The following is a 20,259-nucleotide window of genomic DNA, read 5'->3' on the forward strand; positions in this document are numbered from 1 at the left end:
TCTGATACTGCTACCGCTTGTGCAGTTTGTAAGGGGAAGGAAGGGCCAGGCAGGGAGGGAAATGGAGCATGATAAGGTGAGCACTGCTTTCTGTTCTGTGTCTGCATGTGGCTTCGCTCTTGCTTCCTGCATGGCTGCACTGTGCACACGAGCTTGACCTTGAGGCACATATGGATCTGGTTTCCCTTGGCTTACACTGCTGTTTTTTCTCTCTGCATTTTGCTTCTATCCTAAGAGTAGTCAGCTCTGGTTTAAGGGCCAAAAGTCGGGGTGGTCAAAGAACATGCACAGGGTGAACTTTTGGATGGGAGGGAGGGGAGAGGTTTTTGGAGTGCCATGAGGTCTTTCAGAGTATGATTTGGTCCACTTTAAGGATAGGAAAAATCCAGTTGAGTCCAGGCCTGTCATCCTACTAGTCCTCTGAATGTGTATTAGTATCCAGGCTATATCCTTTCTTGTAGAGGTGGTACTTTTTAAGCAGTGTATGACTTAGCCAGTCCACCCTGAGAAGCAGAAATTATGGCAGCATTTGAGTCTTGCTGAAGCCCAGTACTGTGTAGTCTTCCTTATCCCTGAGCCTAGGTCCAAGTTCATTAGCTAACCTCTGTATACAGAGGGTTCTCCAAGAAAGCCAGACTAGCATGGGAGGCAAGGAGAGAGATGACAATCTGAAATGCTACTGTGTGTTACAACACTACTCTTGTTTTAGCTGGATGCTATCAATGGTCATTGGGGCATCTCCATTCCACATTGCCCTTCTCTCCCCTCTCTGCTGAGCCAGGCATGGTCTTAGACAGCTTGGGGATAGTCGTGCTGTTGGGAGGCAGAGTTGAACTGCCTTGTCAGACACATCTGCACCGTTTTCCTATATTTTGCAAGACTCTGGGAGCATGGTATGCACTGAATCCCTCTGAGGATCTTGGGGGGGCCTGAGCCCTCCCATCTGGGTTGCAAATGATGGGAAGCAGCTGTTCTTTGTCCTGTGCACACCCTGCTCCAAACCAGCTCCTCTACTGTAGCAGCCAGCCCCTCACCCTCTTGAGGAAAGCACTTGGGATGCAGTGAGCTGGGCCTGGAGAGCAAGAGCTTTAAGGTGGGATGTGAGGAGGCCTGTGCTGACCAAAGGGAGAAGCAGCATTAATGAGTTCTTTGCTAAGCCAGCTGTGCAGCACGGGTAATGCCTTCCCCTCAGGCTGCTCCATGGAAGTGAGATCTCTGAAGCTGCTAAGTTCTGGTGGGGAGCTTGATGCTTCTCTAGAGTGAAGATTTTAAGCCTGCTTCTGTCTTGACTGATGGCAAGCTTTTTGCATGTGCCAGATGTTGAGGAAGGTGGTATCCATTATTCTTTCACTGTCATAGGAAGTAGTTGACATGAGAAGCTTTTTCCGTTGTGGTTCAGGGTCTGAATAGGGATTCTTGAGTTTATACAACATGGTGCATCAGCAATAATCTAGCAGATAAACTGCTCTGTTGAGTTGTTGCGAGGACGGGTTTTGCATACCTCGTGCTGGTTTTGCAGAGCTGCTGAGTTTTGTTGAGGAGAGTGCTTGCACCAATGTGGACGTGAATGCTGGTGGTGGAGCTCTGTGTCTGCTCTGGATGCTGAGCTCAGCTGCTGTGATGGTGCCCTTTGCAGGCCAGCCCTTGCTGTTTGAAGTGTGTTCTCAAGCCTTGCTTGGAGCTGGTGAATTAAGCCTTTAAGAGATACTGGAAACTCTTTTCAAAGTTAGTAGTTGAAATGGCACTTCTCTGCAGCTTGAGGTTATGAGAAGGTCCCTTGCTATAGCTGAGGTAGTTCAAGGACTTGGTGGTATTTTGCAGCCTTAGAGTCTTACTTCAAGGAGGGTTTTGACCTGCTTTGATTAAAGGGAAGAAGGTTATTTGAACTGCTTGCCTACTTGCTACAAAAGATAACAAAACTGTAAGCTTGGAGTATAAGCTTAGTTTCTGTAGTCAAAACTTAACATATCTTTACCTTCTCGGGGAGCAGACATGGACCACAGCAGACGCTTCTCCTTAAAGGGAAAACAGTTCTCTTGGACAAATTCAGTAGCCTCTGGAAACTATTTGTTTAGAATATATAACTCTCTGTTCTACTTCTAATCCTTCTGTAAATGGAGCTGAAGGCTACTACCTAAAAACAAAGCCTGGAGTTTGAGCCCTCCTGATGAGCCCTATACCAGGCTCAATGCTACTGTGTGAAGTGCTGGGGGAGGACAGCCAAGAACCCCCCTAGCTACTCCTTCCAGAAAGGTGAGTTAGCTCCATCATGGCTTAGTTCTTCTGTGCCCCTCTTCACTGGGCTGTGCTGTGGGAAGTTGCTGGCCCTGCCTTGAGGGAGCTGCATCCTTCTGACTTGGGTGTGCAAGGGGTCTTGCTGAAATCGGGGCTGAAGTCTCTACCCCCAGGGTGGAGGGGGAGGCATCTGTCCCCCACTTCAGGAGTTTAAAGTAGAGGAAGTAAATTCTATGAGTGGCAGATGTGATCTCTGCCTGGAGGGTAGGAGGGTCTGAACCCAAGCCAGTGGCAGATGCAGCCTGGCTGTGCTGTGCAAACTCCTGAAGATACTGAGCAGATACTGCTGCTGGAAGGTAAATATACTGTTAATAGAACCATGTTTTCTCCTTGTGGTTTCTTTTCTCTCTGTCTTTCCCCTCTAGTGTTTTCCACAGCAGCTCTTGGCAAACACGTGAGTTGTAGACTGGAGCAAAGATCAGAGTGAAAGCAGGCCTTGGATAGTCTGAGCACCTCATAACAAATAACTTCCCAGGAACTCAGCTCAGAAGCCGTTCTGTGTTTTCTCAGCAACAGCAAAACTTAGGTGACATTTCAGGGTCAGTGAGCCAAGAGAGATGTCACATACAGCCCAGTTTGCATCTTTGCTGAGACTGCAGTTTAAATGTGAGACTGCCTCAAACTGTAAATACAGTAGTTCTTGGCAATACCAAGTTTGAGAGGAATTTTTTAGGTGCCACAGCTGTTGCACGTTCAAGGGGCCTTTCTAGTTTGATCAGCAGATCCAGTGCTGTGGTGCAGCATGTTGGAACAGAACTCAAGGGGGATTTCTTGTTACTCTTGTGTCTCTTTCCTTTTTTTTTTCCTCTCTTTTTTTTTTTATTTTTTCTTCCCTGGGAGATGACAGCTACATGCTTTCTGCAGCTGAGTCAGTCATCTTCATCCATCTTCATGTATTGGGAACTCGTCTGGTTACTTTCTAATCTTGTCACCAGAGCTAACTACATGTGCCCTCTGCCAAGTCAGGAAAGCTTGCAAGCAGCTCATTTCAGACTGTTGCTTTATCTTTGCTCAGAAAAGCTGCTTTGTAGGAGGAGCTGAAGCATAGTGTAAACTTTCAAAACGTGGAGCCAGCTTGTCAGGTGGTGGTTTGGCATTTCTCTTGTCTCCCAAATATCAGAAGATTCTCTAATGCAGCAGAGAATTGCAATCTCTCTTCAGCCGTGTTGGTTTATTTAGTATTTCAGTTCATCCTATCTTGAAATCTTGCTGGTGTTAAGAACCGCCACATGCAGTTCATGTCCTCTGGAAGTATCTCACTTGCGCTACTTGTCCTTTTCTTGTTTCTTTAAAGTCTGGTTTAGATCTTTGCACAACAAGGGGTTTCCAGCCTTTGCAACTTCTAGTTGGGTGTATGGCACGAGTTTCAGCTTCTTATCAAACCTGCAGACTTACAGGCTTCTCAGCATAATTAACTTATTACGGGTATAATGATGCTCTGATCCTGACTGAGGAGCCAGGGTCATCTACATGCAAACACTTCACAGTGCAGTATAAAACACTGATATCTGGAAGCTAAAACAGAGTACACTTTTTCTTCCTCCTGTCCCACTTTCAAACTGAGGTGGGAAATCTGTATGTCTCTTCCCTTCTGGATTCAGTGTCTGGATTCAGCTGAGTCCTCATAGGGGTACACTGCTCTATTAATTCTTGCCCTAGATAAGACTGTGTAGTGAGAGAGGCAGAGACCATGGCTGATGTTTCATAATGCTTGACTCTCTGTTGGTGGTAAGTTGTATTGGCTTGAGGGGCTGGGGTATTCTGGCATAACGTAGGAGCCCAGCTAAAATGCCTAAGCCTGGCTTTGGAAGATGCAAAGCACTTCAGTCAAGGGAGCCTGCTACTGGTTTTTTGCATTTTTGGGTTGAAGCCATGACATTATAGCAGAGCCTGACAAGCTGAAGATTTCCTTCCTGGGAAGGTTTCAGCTGCCACATATCTAATCCTTTGGCAGCTGGTTCCCAGCCTGCTGCCATAGGGTCAAGGATCTCTCTATTTAAATAATCTTTAAAATCATGTTAGATGTTCTTGTCCTTCCTTGGGTCTTCACAGAACCTGTACACTTACCTTGTTGTCTTACCTTGTGCTTCTGAGACAAGGTTCTAGCACCAGGGGGTCTCTTCCTCAGATTGTTTTGAAAGGTCTTCCTGTGTGACCTCATGTACTACTGAAATATCATGTGAAGGACTACCTGGGGCTCCTGTGCAGTTGGCTGAGGCTCTCTTCCTGGAGTCATGCTAATCCTGTTTACTCTGGGAGGAGTACCATGGGAAAGATAGGTGGGAACAACAGAAGAATGGTGAGTTTTACTCTAGAAGTATGGAGAATCCTGAGTGCCGCCTCTTATTTGTTTAAACTAATAAACCAGTTATATATATTTTGTTCTTGCTCTTTCAGATCCTGGGCGCTGTCATTCTGGGTTTTGGAATATGGATTCTGGCTGACAAAACCAGTTTCATTGCGGTTCTACGTAAGACCATGTTTCTTCCTTATCTTTCTCCTTCTGAACTGACTTGAGTCTGGGGCTGTGCTTGACCATGGTGTAGTCTGAGGATGGCAATGCTTTTATGCATGGTCTGTGACCTAAGCAGTAACATGGTTATAGCGAGGTCAGATTCTAGCAAGGACAGAGTGAAAGGGAGCAACCTTGGAGGCATGGCATTCCTCCTAGTCTTGTGGTCTGCAGCATCAGAGTCGGACTGAGTGAGACCATTGCCTCTTCATCCAACAATCCAAATACTTCATCCTAAACCTAGGGACTAGTATTTCATCCTATTTTCACTGCATGCTGTGTCTTTCCGCAGCAGCTTCCTCATCACCATCCTGTCCAAAGGACTCCAATGCCTTAAAGTAGTTTTGCTATGTGAGTGTCTTATGTTCCCTCTGCTTTCGGTAATGATCTATTTCAATTCGGCTGTTTAAATGCCAAAAAGAGTACCTGGTTTTATTGATGCTTCATGTACATGAGGAATATCCAGTATGCTTGCTTCTAAGCAGCAGAGGATGCAGATCTGAGGAGGGTGGAAGGTGTGGGGCTGCAGTTTTCAATGGTCTGACTTCTAAAGCATGCTGGATTGTACACATTTCATGGGACTTCACCTGACCATCAGTGTTTTGTGTGACTGCACGTGCAAGGGGCCAGCTTTCTTCTCTGTTAATTCAGCCAAGAGCATCAATTTGAGTCTTAACAGAGGATCTGCTCTCTGGAGCAATGAAAAAATTGAGCTGGCAGGGCTCTCACCAAATAAGTAGCTCAGCTTCATCTTCACAAGCTCTGCTTCCTTTGTGCCTTTTCCTAGAGGGGCCTTCAAACAGCTTTTCTGCTTGGTGTGTCTGGTTACTCATTGCCACGACCTCCAGAATCGCTGACTGTGGTGCCAGTGTCAGATGCTGCAGGAGGGCTGCATGCCCACTGCAGCCCCGGGGAACGAACAGTAGTGGCATTCATAACTCTGGTCCCAACTGCACTGATCCTGTGAAGGGCTTTCTCCCAAGTCCTGCTGAACACTCTGGCCTGGCTTTGGAAGGTGCTGGGTGGAGACAACGCCCCCACTAATGCAATGCACACAGATACTGCTGCTTGCTCTGGCAGCACTAGAAGGGCAAGACGCACAATAAGAAGCATTGATTGATAAAGTAAGGGCATGAGCAGAAATGCACTTTTAATGCACACAGCCAAACGGGAGCTTACCAGGGCCTGGTTGTTTGCAGTACCCCTCACAGTCTGAGGTGTGTTGGCACCAGTGGGCCAGCAGCCGTTACCCTAGGGCGATGGGTGTCACTGCCACTTGTGGAGGTACAAAGTCTCTGGGTTTGGCTCTGCTTCTTCCTGTTTTACCAAGAATCTCTGCTAGCAGAGCATTCAAGGATTTAGCTTCCTTCCTGGAGATTTCCAGCTTCAGCTCTTTCTCCCTGCCCCCTCACTTCCTTTCCCATGCCTTGCCCCTCTTTCCCTCTGCTTTAGTAACCCAGGCTTCAGGGAGGGAGCCCAGCACAGCAGGGTGCTCTGGCTGCTGCCAAAGGAGCCTGTTGTACTTGCTTGGCCACCTGCCCAGTGCAGGGGAAAACATGGAGTGATGGCACACAGAGCAGGAGTCGTTTTGACAGCAGAGCCTTCTCGTGCAAGACAAGATGTGTTGGAGATGAGAAGTGCAAGCACGGCTCCTGTCCCGCTGCCACTGTCGTTCCTCTGAAGGGCTTTTGAGTTGGAAATACCTTTTTCTTTCTTCTCATTAGAAGTTGACTAAGCAACTGCTTTCTGGCACTGTGTAGGTGCTGCAGCCCAGGCACTTGGATGCTTATATGATAGCTGAGCAGATTTTGGGGGAGGGAATACTGTAGTCTTGTGAAGGCCACTCCTGTAAGGCTGTTGTTTCAGTAAATGCTTTGCATTATCAGCACCTAACCTGCACAGTGAGAGTCCCAGGACTGGTGAGGAAGGAGGAGCAGGATCCTGGTTTCTGTGACACATGTCCAGCCAGGGAGAGTCTGGCCTGGAAATTAATCAAGGCTGAAGTGACCTGTGTGGCAAACAGCTTTGGTTCATCTGTTGATAACTGATCTTTTTCCTCTGTTCAGCATGTTCTAGGGAAAGTTGCAAAGCTGGTGACTTGCACCAGGTATTAGAAGTGGAGGGGAGCTATGTGTTAGGGGAGAAAGTATTAGACTAGATTTGGTTACTCTCTCTTAATCTATTTCAGGAGGAGCTCAGAGGAAGCTTGCCTTATGGGACTTCTGTCCAGGAAACTAAATGCTGAGCTCTAGGAACATTATTTTCACTAATCACTGGACATCCAGAATTTCCTCACACTGTGAAATTCACAGGTTTAAGTGTGTCTGTTAATGATAAGGAGGTTTCTGGTTACTATTTCTAGACAGAGTATCTCTTCAACTTTTGTGAATAAATGCTTGCGCCCTCCAGTCCTATTCTGCAAGAAATAGTCTTGTGACCAACGCAGATGTAAGAGTTTGTTTCTTCTGTTGCTCACAGTACTAAATGTTGAGAGGAGAGGACTGACAGTGCCAGCATGTCTGAAATAATATTACCTAAATTGGTTGAAAAACTGTTGAGCACAGGCATTCCAGACACAATAGCAGGGGATAGCTAGGAAGATATGTAAAAGTAACTAATTTAGGCATGATATCTGTTTTGATCCTGGAATAGCATCAATTTGTAGGAGGTTGTGCCCAGGTCCTGCAACAGCTTGCAGTGAGTGCCTGACCACAAGCCATTCAACACTGACTTGTGAAGTAACCTGTCACATCATCCATGTTCAACACCAGCTGTAGCTCTTGCACCATGTTTCACTCCACGAAGTTTCTGTATCCCACTGCCGACTGCAAGTGGATAAGTAAAAAGAGAATGGCTGGAACAGGGAATAGTGCATTAAAGTGAAAAGTCAAGCCAAAAAGGGGTTTTAGGACTTGGCGGAAAAAAGCTTCCCTATAGATAGTGAAGGGAATTGAAGCAAATAGGCAGTAGTTGTGGAGCAGAACATACTTTAGCATACTCTCACTCAGAGTACATTCACGAGGGAGTTAAAAATCCAGTAAGGTAACTGTCTCCAAACAAAATTCATTTGTTTGGAGTGATCTTGAAACTTCCAGGCTCTGAGATACTGGAGACCTGCAGCTTGGCTTTGAAAGTCTTCCTTCATCAGAAGATACCCCGAATCAGCCTTCTGTCCCCATGTTCAACATGCCTCTGTGCAGTCCCTTTATAGAAGACAGCAGGCTATTATAAGTAGATATGGAGGCAGTTCTCTAAATGGTGATGGCAGATGTATTTTTTGTCAGTAGCTAATTTTGTTCCCTCTCCTGGCCCTTGCAGAGATGTCATCTCCCTCCCTGAAGACTGCTGCATACATCCTCATCGGTGTTGGGGCTCTCACCATGCTGATGGGGTTCTTGGGTTGTCTTGGAGCTGTCAATGAAATCCGATGTCTCTTGGGTCTGGTAAGAGAATTCATGCTATGTTTTAGATCCACCCTTTAATACCTCTCCTGCAAAATATCTGTTGGATTGTAGCTGGAGCTCAGGTCTCTTTGTGACAGTACTTCTGCTAGGTCAGCTAAGATTCAATTCTTAATTTGCACACATTAAATTCTCTAGCAGTCAACAGGCTGCAGCAGCAGTTCCTTAAGACATTACTGATGATGAGCAAATAACTCTGCAAAATGACACAGGATGACACTGGCACTATTTGCAAACTTGAAGTTGAGGGCTGTGCACTGAGGAGAGGTGTCCTGAGATACACCTCATCCCTTCAGCCTGACTTCCCAGTTGGTCTTGTGCTCTCAGTGGTGAAAGAACAAGAATCAAGGGCAGTGAGAGTGACAGTGTCCTGCTGTGCTGCAAAGTTCAGTTTCTGTGGAAAGTGCAAGAGTCAAGAGAGACTTGACTAGGAATGTCCTGTATGTCAGGACCTCTCTTCAAATGGTTCATTAATAGGAAACTTCCTGTCTGTGGTGGATGCGATGATGTTTCATACATCTCAGTGTGCTACTTGATTCCTTCTTATTCAGAGCATATATGTATGGGAAACCAAGTATGGCTGCATTGTGCATCCTGGCATTAGGAACCTCTCCTAATGTACTGGTAGTAGCTACCACAGCTCAAATGTAAGCTCAGATGTCAAACTTTCCGTGAAAGCAGTTTGCTGGTAAATCTTAAATTTAGGTCCTCAAACAAATTAAATAGCATTTTTTAAAAAGGTAATTTACTTTAAAAATAGTAATTTTAAAAAATGGGTTTGTAAAATTGACTTTTCTTGCCATGGAGGCTTGAGGTAGGAAGACTACAACTGACTGAGGTCAGAGTGGACTGGAAATGGAACTGGAGGTGGGAGAGGGAGTCCCAAATGGAAGGACACATGGAGAGGGTGCTTGTAAACCCTCTCCCTCATGGGAGAAGTGCTGAAGTTCTGATGTAGATGCTTGCACTGAAGTCTTTTGACTGGGGGAACCCCTGTTGATAGCACAGTTTACCTGCAGTCCAAGGTGTTGGCTCAATGTTGTGACTGCTCCTGTGTATGAAGTCTTACTAAAACTTGTGTTATTATGTATAGACATTTCTAAAGGCTTATGGTGGTCATCTGCTTTCTTTTATTTCCAGTACTTCACCTGCCTGATGGTAATCCTCATAACTCAGGTTGCTGCTGGACTGGTCATCTACTTCCAGAAAGAAACGGTAAGTGTTTCTTTCTGTGCATGCTTTTCCTGGTTTTGGTTTGGGGGAACAGGAGACCCCTGGAAATTCTTTCTTCCAAAACTGGGCTATACTGTTAGCAGGCATAACTGGATTCTCCTTTCTTCTACCCCAGCTCAGCAGCTTTTCTGTGCAGTTTGCTGCTTCTGCATCTGCCAGTCTTGGTAGTGCTACTTTCTCAAGGATTATGAAGCTCTGTTTGGTATGCAGGCTTTATTTTTGGGTAGTAGGAACAGTAAAAAGAAATTCCTGAAAGGCTTTTGACCACACCTCCTCTTGATCCTGCTGCAGACTATTTCAGCACGTAGTAGCAGTGATTACTACCACGTTGCCATCACTGGTGCCTTGAGGGTTTACCAGCCTGAGCAATTGGTTTTCTGTCTGGCCTTCCTCCTTGTGTCATTTTGTTCTGTCCTTCTGAATCAGCATGTAAAACTCTCCTTGGAAGAACTGTCCTCTTTCCCCAAAGGCAAAACAGAGCACCGACAGTTCCTGTACTACAGCTTAAGCATAAATCCAAGTGGTTTAACATTTTGAAGTGGATTTCTGTCAGGAATGCAGTTTTACAGTGCGTACTTCTAGAGCTCTGATAGGCTTGGTAGTGTAAAGGGAGTAACTTTTGAGCTACTTAAGTGCATTGCAACATCCCTTCCTGACTATAGGTTCCCTGGCCAGGGCAGTGTCTGGTCAGGCCTCCAACTGTCTGACAGCTACACTGGTAGCCACATTCACTCAGTGAATAGCTGTGGCATCTGTGCTGGCTTCTGTCCTGGTACACAGTTTTCTGATACCGGTTGTGGGTAACCCTGTGCTTTGCCACATATCTGTCTGTCTATACCGCTGCATGGCTGTGCTTGCTTCTCCTAAGCCAACCTTCCTGCTAGGTGGTTGCAGAAAGCAGGTGGTTGAGGAAGTTATGGACAGTGGTGAAGTTTGGCGGTGGGAGGGAAGGTGCCTGCCCCAGGCATGACTGATACAAGCTTTCTACAAGTGGCTGTGGTGACTGTTAGCAGCTGTTGGCTGGGTTCCTTGCCAAATGTGGTATGAATGTAGCTTGCTCTCTGGGCTGGCTGGAGCTGAAGGAGAAACTGAAACGTTGACTAGCGGGTGTATGAAGTTACAGCTTTAAACAAGCTGCCAATTCTCATCAAACAGGTCTGACTAATGCAGGGGAGGAGGTGTGGGGATGGGCATTCCCCTGCGATGGGGAAATGTGACTTTTTGGACCATGAAATTCCGTATCTCTGTTGATATTTCTCCTCCAGCTGTCACTCTACCCTAGAAAACACCACCTTAGAGCTGTAGATCTTCATTTGAACCTCACTCAGACAAGAGAGAGAATAAAAGTGATGGGGGTTGTTCTGCCTATCTCTTGAAGCTGATGTGGCTGAGATCATCACTTGTACAGATCCAGATGAATGGTAGGGGAAGCTGGGCTTTGAATAGATGCTCCAGTTCAGTCCTCAGTGAACAAAACTTATGGAAAAGCTCTTCTAGAGCCCTTCTATTTCAGAGATCCTCTGAAGTACCTACTTAGAGCACTTTAAAAAAAAACCTATTTCAGGAAGGTCTTGGCTGAAACCTCCTACATACTAGTTTGTGGTTGTGCTTCAGTGATGTTATGCATGTCGCTCTGCTTCATTAGATGTACGTCATCCCAGGGCAGCTTGGAGCACAGTAAGGCAAACTGAAAACTGCTCAAGATCCGGTCCTTAGATGTCTATTGTGTTATTTGTGTTTATTTCTTTCTGACTTCAGGAACTCGGTCAGATATAAAACAAGGAATAACAAGAGTGCAGGAAAGTATCTTGAATCCAGAATGTAGCAAGGTGATACTTGCTTCTCCACTTCTTGTACCTGAAGTATTTATTTTGGCACTGCAGGAGAGTAGGCAGGATTATTGTTGTACTCCTCTATACCTGCCCTTTTCTTGATTAATAATTACAGAACAGATCCACTTGATGGTTTGTTTTTTGTTGGAATATCTGTTCCTTTTCTGTGTCAAAACCATTCCCCACTCTGACATGAAAGTACGCTGTAATATTGTTAGCATAACTGCAAAAGGCTGAGTTTCTGACAGGAAGGCTGCTGCTTTTCTTCTCCCCGCCCCTGCCCCGTGGGCATTGATAGAGGAATGCCCCTTCAGACTGGAATTGCCCAGGACTACTGGGAGGATGTTGATGCAACATCCATTTATCTGTTGGTGACTGAAACTGTGGGATGGGATTTTTTTAGGGTCAACAAAGTAGTAATGTCACAAATGTTGCAAATGGCATTCTGCTTTATGAGCTGAATGTTGCTATATGCTTACATCTAGTGGATCACAAACCCCTAAACATGCGAGAGTCTGGGCAAGGTCTCTCTTGGCCTCATTCACACAGTTCCTTGGCTCTGAATGCCTTGAGAAAAGAGCAGTAGTCTTCTGGGAATTGCCCTACTTGCTAGCTATTGTTTGCAGCAAGCAGGCCTGTGGATTATGTGCAGCAACTTGCCTGGAGCTATGGGCTATGCATTACTTTCAGAATCTGAAGTGACTGAGGGGGTGAGAGCCCCCTCCTGGTTTTTTGAGCCTATTTTCATGTGCATGCTAGATGCAAATAAGTGCTGGGGGAAGATCTAGCTTGAGTCTGGGACAGAGGGACAGTATAGATGACCGACAGTGTCTGACAGTGGAAGAAGCCTGCATAATTCATTTTGAGACTGGAATCAAAAGACCTATGCTCTTGTGTCTGGTGTTCAGCTTTCCCCAGCTCTGTTTTCAGTAAGCCCATGTGAAGAGCAGACTAACAGCACTGCTGCCCAGGCTTCAAATTGCCCACTGTGAGGTGGCAGGGTTGTTCCTTCTGACACCAGGCTAGCTGGAGCTGGGAAGCAGCAGGAGCCCAGAAAGCAAGAGTAGCCATTTCTTGGAGCTACTCACATGCTCCCCAGAGCACTGAGTCCTGACAGGCCTTAAGTGGATGAAGATGGCGAGGATGTTGAAAGCCTGCCTAAGTGTTCAATATGCCTTTCTAGCTTGTTGCTTTTCAGTTTTCCTCTGCCAAGTGTGGAAGGGTGATCAGCTGCAGGTACCTGTTTCCCCTTTAGGTTGCTCTGCTAGTTTACCTGTGAACAAGCTGTCTCTGTGTGTGCTCTCCAGAGCTGTGCTATTGTTTGTGTAATATTCTCCCCTTTCTCCAATTTCTGACACACCTCAGAATGCCTGGTTTTTCTTTAACTGAAATGCCTCACTTTTTGAAGCCAGAGCTGACTTCTTGCCTGTTCTTGTGTAAGAGTAGGGGAAGAGCAGAGATACAGCTTCTCTATGCAGCTGTGACTGGGGACATCTAGTTCAGGCCCTGTCTCTGTTTGTGGTGGGATCCTGGGATGGAGACCAGAGGTACTGCCTAGGATTCTTGCAGAAGTGACCCTAGGCTCTGTCTGCCCTAACAGAAAAGGGGCCAGATGGGCTCAGGGTAGGGCAACAAACCCAGCTCTCCTTGCTCTGTGCGTGTGGAGCAGCAGCGTGCGGGAGGGGTGAGGGTGGGAACTCAGAGGTTCAGTAACTGATAAGGCTTATGGCAGCAGCCAAGGCCAATCTCATTAGTGAGAACCAGGTCAGGTTGCCTTGATTTGAAGGGAAGGAAAAGGGGAAGCAAAGTAATTAAAAGGGGAAGAGCTAGGCATCATGAGAAAAAAGATCATGCAGCTCCCATCTGTCTGGCCTGACATAGCTGATCCCAGTGAGCTGAGCTGCAGCTTTCCTAGGAAGAAGAGCTGCTGATGTAGAGAAACTTCTCTCTAGCAGTGGACGCTGCTTTCTCTTGTTGGGTGTCCTTGGGTTTGTCTTGGTCATTTGTAATACTTGGCAGTAGGAGGAAAGGGAAAAACTGCTCCACTGATCTGAAATACATTGTAGTACCACAGACAAAAAGGTAATACATGAGATAGGAGCATCCTAGTGCTCAGGCTGATGTATATCCCATCCCTCAAGCAGTCTAATGACACTTCCAGCCTCTTGTGATTTTTGTCCTTAGCAATAACAGCTTTCCTCGTGTACAGGCTAGCTGAGAAGAGCTTCAGGAGGAGGTGGGAGAAAGAAGGTGAAGGGGTCTGCTGGGTGGTAGCTTGCACCTCTCATCAAACTGAAAGGTGTTGTAAATATCTCTGGTTAAGAAATGGGGATGAAGGGATGATCTGTGATAAGACTGTTAAAGAGTGGTTTAGATAGCTGTAGTACTTCCTGTCATAATATAGAAGCAGCAGTTGTAGGAGTTTGGGGAGAGGCAGATCAATGCCTTTTGAAAAAGGGAAGTTTCCACCAGCTGTATGTCGGAAAACCCAGCTGCGTGTAGGAGCAAAGTGACTCACACCTTCCCTGAGCAGTGGAGATTAATTGCAGTGACTGAGATTCTGGGCCAGAGTCTTGTTTGCAGTGCAAGGCTAGAAATATATTACCTGTGAGTACTTAGGGCAATGTTGTTCTTTAGCTTGCACTTACCTTTCATTTCTGTCTCCTCTGTGGCAGCCTGTGTCTTATCAGGATAACCATATACCCAGTTCTGTTTCCTTATTGCTCATCAGGTTTGTAGACCTCCTGTGTGCCTGGACAAGGACTTGCTGGAAAGTACCAGTGCTTTGGCTGTTGCATTGCGTATCAAAGCTGCTGTCTTGCCTTCCCTTCAAGACTGAAGCTGTATATATTGCCTTAGCTGCACTTGTTATTTTGCATTTAGCTTTTTTTGAGTGTCCAAAGCTGCATGTAATACTTCTGAAGAGATAGGACTTTTGCTTTGTACAATTGTTTTACTGTTTTCCTGTCTCTCCTGGAAGGATTTTCCTAATGCAAACTAAGACTGTTTCTGTTCTCTGACTGTGGACTGCTGAAACCTGTAGGGTTTTTTGTTTTGTGGCCACCAAGCATCCCAAGTTCTTCTGTGGTAGATTGTTCTCCCTACATTATACCACTTACTTCCCCACAACGTTGGTTTCTTGTGAATTAAATTTCCCTTTCTATTCTGATCTTAAGGGGATACATGATTGCTTGGTCTGATGTCTGAGCCTCTCTGTATCAGATGTGCTTCTGATCAGCACTGTAACAAGCATAATGCTATACTTAATAAGCAGAGGATGTTATGCTAAATCTCAGCTTCTGAGAAACCTGAGTAGCAGTCTCCCATCTGCTTTGTAAACTCGAGAAAGAAACTGATTGGTAGAGGAAATGGAGACCTAGAATTAACTCATTTTCTTCAGAATAAGTTCCCTCTTAGACTGCAGCAGACCATGCAACTTTGAAAGTTTAGTGTGAATTTATCGTGTTTACCTTTGCCTGGGAAAAAAAATCAACTGTCTTAGTAAGAAACAGTCATCATAGTGAGACTTTATCTGGGTAAACCTATTCTGTATTTCATTCTGTTGATCATATTTATTACCTTGTCTCAAAAGCATAGACAAGACTGCAGAGTACAGTATTTGAAGGTCAGTCGGGGGTTTTGTCACTGCCTGGTTGCTTTTTTCCCCTCTTTAAACATTGCTTTACGTGCCAATTAAATGCTCATTTTCCCAGTGATTTTAGTCATGGTTGTATCTGTCTTTTTGCTGTAATTTATAAATAGCTGTATTGTGAGTGTGTGATAGACTGAGCACCTATTACTGTTTTTTCTTCAGATCCTTTGGAGAAGGTCTAAGCAGAAGCTACTGCCTGTTCCACTTTTTTTTTTGTCTCCTTCTAGTGCTTGTAGTCTCTATCTGCAGGGTCTCTGCTCTAGCCTCATTCACTGGAGCGAGAGCAAAGCACAATGTTTTTACGCTCGTGAATGACATCCTAGGGTGTATCAGAAGGGCTGTGGTGAGTAGGTCAGAGAGGTTCTCCTTCCCCTCTACTCTGCCTTGCTGAGACCACATCTGGAATATTGTGTTCAGTTCTGGGCCCCTCAGTTCAAGAAGGACAGGGAATTGCTTGAAAGAGTCCAGCACAGAGCCACAAAGATGATGGAGGGAGTGCAGCATCTCCCTTATGAGGAGCGGCTGAGGGAGCTGGGTCTCTTTAGCTTGGAGCAGAGGAGACTGAGGGGTGCCCTCATTCATGTTTATAAATTTGTAAAGGGCGAGTGTCAGGAGGAAGGAGCCAGGCTCTTCTCTGTGACAGTCAATGACAGGACAAGGGACAATGGGTGCAAACTGGAGCATAGGAGGTTCAATCTGAACATGAGGAAAACCTTTTTTACTGTGAGGATTACAGAGCACTGGACCAGGCTGCCCAGAGAGGTTGTGGAGTCTCCTTCTCTGGAGACATTCAAAACCCACTTGGACATGTTCCTGTGTGACCTGGTCTAGGTGATCCTGCTCTGGCAGGGTGGTTGGACTGGATGAGCTTTCAAGATCACTTCCAACTCCTAATATTCTGTGATGACAATGATGAGCCCCTGTTTTTCTCCATTGTGGAAAAGGTGGACCGATAGCAGGACTAACACAGGGAAGGGTGTTGCGTACCTTAAGCCCTGAAGAAGAGGCTACAAGGAATTAACTAATGTAACTCTCCTGCCTCTTTATCTTGCCAGCTGAAAGAAGAGTTGTCCCACATAGCTGGAAGTCTGATTGAAAATTATAACCCTTCGAATGATGATAAGAGGAACTTACAGGATGCATGGGACTATGTACAAGCACAGGTGAGTCATGGGGGGCAGCAAAAGCCAGATGATGCTATTTGTCAGTGCAGTAAATGACCTTTAAAACTAGGCTGAGGACAGTGAAACAGGTATTGCAAGAGGCAATACTGTAGCACATTGATTTGGCTGATCTACAAAGTTGCCTATGAGGTTTGGTACCTGCATACTAGAAAATGGTCTTGCTTGCTATTACTAGGTAAGACCCTGAACCATTCCTGAATGCTGACTGTTAGGACTAGCTAATATTGCTGCATAGCCTGATGTATCTGGCCTATCAAATGGCACCTCAACTCTTCTGTCTGCAGGGCCTCCATAATACTAACATGTGTGAAAGCCACAGTGCATACTATTTTTGTAGCAAGTAAAGTCCCTAGCTTATTGCCAGGCAAGTCAGCAACACTGCCTGCCTTACTACTTGGTGCACGTTGCTTGCTTATTGTGATGGCTCTTCTGCAAGTGTCAGCATTCCTGGGAACCATCCAATTGCCCATGGTTTCTGTTTTAGCATCAGGGTCAATGCTTGACCAACTAGGTCAGTGTTCAGGCACGCTGGAGTCGTGATAACTGTTTACTGCCAAACCACAAAGTTGAACGCTGGCTGGCTGTGATGATTAAATACATGCTCAGCATGGAACTGCTGTGTAGTAAGTACAAGCAATAGCATTTTTTCTTCTGTCTGTTCTGCAGTCTGCAAAACACTGACCTGCAGTAATTCACCTCCTCGGAGGGAGAATGATTTATTTATGTTTTGTCACTGTAGTTGCATCTTCTGGCTACTGAGCTCATGAGAAGGCAGAGTCTACTGTGGAAAGACGATCCTGCTTGAGCCCTTCTTTTATGTAGAAACAGAAGAAGAAGGTTTTGTAGAGGTGGAGAAGTTGAGTGTTAGGAGTCTAATTCCCATCATAAGCTAGAGTTACCATCTGGGAGGGGCTGGGTTTTCTGTAGACCAGTCTTGGAGTTAGTCCAAACTTCTGTGAGGCAGAGGCAGTTCCTTCTGGAGTCTAGATCTTCAACACTTGTTTGGAAACCAAATGCTTGTCATGGAGTGGTTGTTCAGCTGTCTGTACCTCTGCTCTCATGTCTGTTACGTCAGACTGAAACATTACATTTCCTTTCAGAGCAGAGGGGGTTTTTCCCTTATCTTCCACCTCAAGTTTGATAACCTTTCTGCTTCGTATTACTGTGTAAGCACTGGGATCCATGCTTAAGATAAGATCTTAGTCTTTGCTGGACTTTCCAATGTGCTTTCCCCTCCAGCAACTGCAGTTTTATCACGTGGCTGTTTCTTCAGATGGAAAACTTTCCTCATCCCATCTTCCAGCCAGTCCCAATGGCAGCCAGGCAGATGCAAACTCGTGACTCGCTGGGGCTCGGTGGCATGTCAACGCCATCGTGCGGTGGCTGCTGGTGTCCCCCGGGGCCACAGTTGAGTTCAATGGTAATTTGCCATTGGGAACCAGAAAATCAAAAGTTCCTGCTTCATGTCTACCACAAAAATGTGTGATACTCAAAGAAAAAGAAAGTCTTAGAATTTGAACCTATAGAAATGATATCACTAGTGGAAGACTAGGTAGTAATCCTGCCATGCTTCTCCCTCACCAAGTCAATCTGCTGCTGATGAAATGGAGGGACTGAAAAAATAATAATCTCTCAAATGTGTCACACAGGACAACTGCCCTCCTCCAGCTGACTTACCAGCAACATCTGATTTGCACTTTTACTTCTGTTTAGCACTGTCACCTGGAGATAAGATGATGTTTGCTAGTATTTAGTCTGCAAAAACTAATCAAAATTACTCTGTCGAATTGATGTCAAGCTGCATGGCCTGCTGAAATCTGAATATCTTGGCCTTATGCGGTAAGGCTTGTGAAGGATTCATATTCTAGCATGACTGGTGTGCTACAACTTTATGGATGGCTGGTGCATATTACAGTCTTCTATGCTCACAGTTTGCTAGAAGTGGCTCTTTAACTCTTGTTTTGCTAACAAAGTAATTCTTTGGTAGAAAATAAGACCTCTTTCTTCTGGACACCCAATGCATAGGCTCTCATCTGGTAACCAGGATGATGTTCTAATGTAACTAAATCATGCAAACTGTATGGCCTGACTACTGTTGTTACACTGAGAGTGCCTGTGTGCTTCTATCTCCACTGCTGGTTTGCTTTCACGTGCTGTATGTTACCAGTGCAAAGTGTAAGACCATGATGATCTCTCTCTCTGCTTATTAGATTGCCTGCTGTGGCTGGACTGGAGCAAAGGACTGGGAAAATAATGAGATTCTTATCAATCAAAGCATGACTATGTATCCCTGCTCCTGCTCCAATAGCTCCAAGGACCTCCAGGTAGATAGCGGTTTCTGTAATCTGGATGTCCCTGTCAACAGCACTGCAACGTATGCTGACTGGCCTGTTCATGAGCAGGTGAGTGGATATATCTGGGGCCTGTGAAGCTTCCCCTGAAGTCACCTTGTCTTTGTTCCTCCTGAAATTATTTAGAGCACATTTTTCATGGCATGATTTCTTGAAGTACCTGTGGAAATGGAGCCAGGGGAAGAACAGGGATCCTGTCCTGTTCTGCTAAAGCTACTGGGGAACTTGGTATAGCATGTAACTGAGATGATTTCTGCATGTACAAGGAGATGTGTTATGGGTTTTCAGTCTTGAGATACTTAGATTTGTGCTTCTTTCCCTTGTGACCATGTTTTCTCCATAGGGATGCATGGATGGTGTAGAGAAGTGGTTGAAGGACAACCTTGGTGTCATTCTTGGGGTCTGCACCGGTGTTGCTGTTATAGAGGTAAGTCACTCCCTGATGTGAGCCTATACTGTCTTACCATGTGGGCTATTTTGAAGGTAAAGCTATTTTTTCAAGTAATAGACACCTGGTTTAATGGCAGTGCAGTTTTAGCTCTTAGCTGTGTCTGCCTGGAGCCTTGAACTGCTGCTTTCATTGGTTAAATTAAAAATTGAACAGAGCCTGGTCTGCTTGTGGTTCCTGCTGCTCTGTCTGATTCTTGAAAATTCTCTGCATATGTAACCAGGAAGAATGAGACAAGCAACATCCCACTAGTGAGATATCCCACTTTTTGCCTTAAAAAGCCCATAGCATTAGATTCCAGATGAAGGCACATCTTTTTGCAGCAAAATATTTTTGTCATCTTGACTCCTACATTTTTCTTGCATTTGGGACCAACTCTGTATATTGTCATTAAAAGGAGACCACTGTATTCTACTTCCTTGTACCACCCTTTCTTCCTACCTTATTATCTATCTGGTTGCTGATTTTTTGTTCCCATTCTTCATTACTTATTCCAGCTGCTGGGGATGATACTGTCCATTTCACTCTGCAAGAACATACACAGCGAAGACTACACCAAAGTGCCCAAGTCTTGAATTGGCTGACTGAGAGCTACAGCACCACAGAGAAAGAAGCAAATGGAACATTCCAGCCTCATACCCAGACTGTCCAACCATTGACCATTATTCCTGTGACATCCCATTTCTGATACCACTCTGCTAAGAACTGTTAGAGCTGCAATACAGCCTGATCTTCTGGCAATAGGGTCCTTGGGCCACCTGCATCCTGCCTCTGGATTATTTCTACTTCAAGAAGCAGAACTCAACTGTCTTGTATCACATGAGACACCAATTAACTTGAGGGACAATGCTTTTGCTGCCTGCTCCACGTTAAACAATACTATTCATATCTCCATTCTACAACTCACTGGGCCTAATGTAAAATAACTCCTCTCACTCTTTGTTCTCCTCCCACACTTCTTTTCCTCTACCCTCAGAAATCGCATCTCTTTGTCCCATGAACCAGGATTGCTGTTGAGATTCCAGTATTTTTGGTAGCTTCACGTACTTCACTGACTTGTGATGGTAACTTAGTTGTGCTTTTTAGGCCTTCTCCCTTGCAGTTAACCTGAATTGGCTCCTGTTGTGCATCTTCCAGCCTATGTTCTCATCTGAAATATCGAGTGCTACCATCATACTCACTTCTGCTTTTGGAGTCAACTATGTCTTGCCTTCAGCAGAGCTCTTTCCTTTGAGTGTGATGAGAAGCTGCTGGGAGGGAGTCAAGTCTACCTATTTCTAGTGTGGCCTGG

The 20,259-nt window shown here is 45.4% G+C and overlaps 1 protein-coding gene across 1 annotated transcript in view; it reads left to right on the forward strand.

Annotated features, from left to right (window-relative positions):
* The window catches only part of CD82 (CD82 molecule), a 20,680-nt gene extending 883 nt beyond the window's left edge, over window positions 1–19,797 (forward strand). The window contains exons 2-8 of the mRNA XM_010188821.1: window positions 4,693–4,765; window positions 8,126–8,250; window positions 9,409–9,483; window positions 16,041–16,148; window positions 18,380–18,571; window positions 18,864–18,947; window positions 19,466–19,797. Coding sequence (XP_010187123.1) covers window positions 4,693–4,765; window positions 8,126–8,250; window positions 9,409–9,483; window positions 16,041–16,148; window positions 18,380–18,571; window positions 18,864–18,947; window positions 19,466–19,543 — 735 coding nt within the window. The 3' untranslated portion in view covers window positions 19,544–19,797. The remainder of the gene's footprint in view (window positions 1–4,692; window positions 4,766–8,125; window positions 8,251–9,408; window positions 9,484–16,040; window positions 16,149–18,379; window positions 18,572–18,863; window positions 18,948–19,465) is intronic.
* Window positions 19,798–20,259: the final 462 nt, after the last annotated feature.

The sequence above is a fragment of the Mesitornis unicolor genome, unplaced genomic scaffold, assembly GCF_000695765.1.
Source record: "Mesitornis unicolor isolate BGI_N332 unplaced genomic scaffold, ASM69576v1 scaffold26967, whole genome shotgun sequence".
NCBI lineage: Eukaryota > Metazoa > Chordata > Aves > Mesitornithiformes > Mesitornithidae > Mesitornis > Mesitornis unicolor.